The sequence below is a fragment of the Coturnix japonica genome, unplaced genomic scaffold (genome assembly GCF_001577835.2).
Source record: "Coturnix japonica isolate 7356 unplaced genomic scaffold, Coturnix japonica 2.1 chrUnrandom511, whole genome shotgun sequence".
Classification (NCBI taxonomy): Eukaryota; Metazoa; Chordata; class Aves; order Galliformes; family Phasianidae; genus Coturnix; species Coturnix japonica.
Genome location: NW_015439899.1, coordinates 92,524 through 95,316, shown reverse-complemented (window position 1 = coordinate 95,316; position 2,793 = coordinate 92,524). Strand labels below are relative to the sequence as shown.

Here is a 2,793-nt window from a genome sequence, read left to right as displayed (position 1 = left end):
CTATGGGTCCCTATGGGTCTCTATGGGTCCCTATGGGTTCCTATGGGTCTGTATGGGACCTAATGTCCCCCTATGGGTCCCTATGGGTCTCTATGGGTCCCTATGGGTCCCTATGGGTCTCTATGGGTCTCTATGTGTCCCTATGGGTCTCTATGTGTCTCTATGGGTCTCTTATAGCCGCCTGTTTCCCGCCATCGGCCGCTGGACGTTCCTATTGGTCGGTTCCCTGTTGGTCGCTTCCCTCCCATTGGTCCGTCCTGTTTCGGCGCGCTGGGTGGCGCTGTCACGTGCCGTCGGACGTTGTGTCGTCACTTCCGGTATCATGGCGGCCGCCGCTCCGGCTCTGTTCGCTCACATCCGGTCTGCGATCGGTACCGGCCCGTCCCCGGTCACGTTCGCCATTGTTCTATGCGGATTGGCCATGGGGGAAGAGCTGGGACCAATAGGGAGGCTCCTTCATCCTCGGCAACCCGGAAGTGACGTCACGACGAGGAGCAAAGGGCCACTTCCGGTTAAGATGGCGGCGCCCAGCGTGGGGTGGAGGGTGTTGAAGGCGGGGTGGGGGGGATTCAAGATGGCGGCGCGCTACGGGGGCAAGATGGCGGCCAAGGTTTGGGGGGTGGTGGGCAAGATGGCGGCGGCCGCTGTGGAGAGGTGGGGGGGAGGCAAGATGGCGGCGTGGAGGACCGGAAGTGGGAAGAAAGGAAGCGGAAGTGATCAGAACGGAAGTGGGACGGAGGAAACCGGAAGTGGGGAAGATGGAAGCGGGGCGGGAGAAAGGGGAAGAGGAGTGACAGGAAGCGGAAGTGCGACGCCGGAAACCGGAAGTTGTGTGGCGTGGAGCGGAAGTGGCGGCTTGAGAACTCTCGGTGAGTCGTTTGAGACCGGAAGTGGCCGCCATACGACCGGAAGCGGTCTCATTGGGACCGGAAGCTGCCTACCTACGACCGGAAGCGTCCTCTCCAGAACAGGAAGTGCCTACCACATGACCGGAAGTGCCTACTACACGACCGGAAGCGAGCTTTACATGACCGGAAGTGACCACCACGTGACCGGAAGTGACCACCACGTGACCGGAAGCGACTCAGCAGGTACCGGAAGAGGCCCCACAGCTTCCACCCCTCACTTCCTGCTGTTCCTATTGAACGCGGCGCTGCTCGTGATCCTTCAGGGCGCCTTGGCGGCCGTTTCCGGTTCCGGTTTCGGTTTGGGGGCGGGGCTGGGTTGGGCCGCTCACGCTTTGACCTACGGGCTCTGGTTTCGTTGCCCTTATTCGCCCGGTCGACCGGCTGTGGGGTTACGGACGATCTGATTGGTCGGTTGGGTTTAAAGGGGGCGGGGCTTGGGTTGAGCCAGGCCAATGGGGTGGAGGCGGGGCTCACTATGGGGATCTATGGGGTTTATGGGGCCCTATGGGGCTCTATGGGACACTATGGGGCTCTATGGGTCCCTATGGGGATCTATGGGGTTTATGGGGCTCTATGGNTGGGACACTATGGGGCTCTATGGGTCCCTATGGGGATCTATGGGGTTTATGGGGCTCTATGGGGTCTCTATGGGGCTCTATAGGGTCTCTATGGGGTTTATGGGTCCCAATGGGGCTCTATGTGGTCTCTATGGGTCCCTATGGGTCTCTATGGGGTTCTATGGGGTCTCTATGGGGTTTATGTGGCTCTATGGGGTTCTATAGGGTTTCTGTGGGGCACTATGGGGATTATGGAGCTTTATGGGGTCTCTATGGGGCTCTATGGGGTTTATGGGGCTCTATGGGGTTTATGGGGCCCTATGGGGTCTCTGTGGGGCTCTATAGGGATCTATGGGGTATCTATGGGGTCTCTCTGGGGATCTATGGGGTATATGGGGCCCAATGGGGCCTCTATGTGTCTCTAAGGGGCTCTATGGGTCCTTATGGGGTCTATATGGGGTAGCTATGGGATTTATATGGGTCTCTATGGGTCTCTATAAGTCTCTATGGGTCCCTATGGGGTCTCTATGGTGCTCTATGGGGTTTATGGGGCCCTATGGGGTCTCTATGGGGCTCTATAGGGTCTCTATGGGTCTCTATGGGGTTTATGGGTCCCAATGGGGCTCTATGTGGTCTCTATGGGTCCCTATGGGGTCTCTATGGGGTCTCTATGGGGTTTATGGGGCTCTATGGGGTTCTATAGGGTTTCTGTGGGGCACTATGGGGTTTATGGAGCTTTATGGGGTCTCTATGTGGTCTCTATGGGTCCCTATGGGGTATCTATGGGGCTCTATGAGGCTCTATGGGGTTTGTGGGGCTCTATGGGGTCTCTATGGGGTGTCTATGGGGTCTCTATGGGGTTTATGGGGCCCTATGGGGCTCTATGTGGTCTCTATGGGTCCCTATGGGTCTCTATGGGGTTCTATGGGGTCTCTATGGGGTTTATGGGGCCCTATAGGGTTCTATAGGATTTCTGTGGGGCACTATGGGGATTATGGAGCTTTATGGGGTCTCTATGGGGTATCTATGGGGCACTATGGGGTCTCTATGGGGCTCTATGGATCCCTATGGGGTCTCTATGTGGTCTCTATGGGGTTTATGGGTCCCAATGGGGCTCTACGTGGTCTCTATGGGTCCCTATGGGTCTCTATGGTGTATCTATGGGGTATATTAGTCCCTATGGAGTCTATATGGGGTAGCTATAGGGTCTCTATGGGGCTCTATGAGGCTCTATGGGGTTTGTGGGGCTCTATGGGGTCTCTATGGGGTAGCTATGGGGTCTCTATGGGGCTCTATGGGGTTTATGGGGCCCTATGGGGCTCTATGGG

General features: G+C 57.2%; 1 protein-coding gene across 1 annotated transcript in view; it reads right to left on the bottom strand.

Moving 5' to 3' along the window:
* Positions 1-214: 214 nt before the first annotated feature.
* LOC116652645 (serine/arginine repetitive matrix protein 1-like) overlaps positions 215-2,793 on the bottom strand; it is a 4,553-nt gene continuing 1,974 nt past the window's right edge. Inside the window, exon 2 of the mRNA XM_032441716.1 lies at positions 215-1,289. Within this exon, the coding sequence (XP_032297607.1) occupies positions 942-1,289 (348 nt within the window). The 3' untranslated portion in view covers positions 215-941. The remainder of the gene's footprint in view (positions 1,290-2,793) is intronic.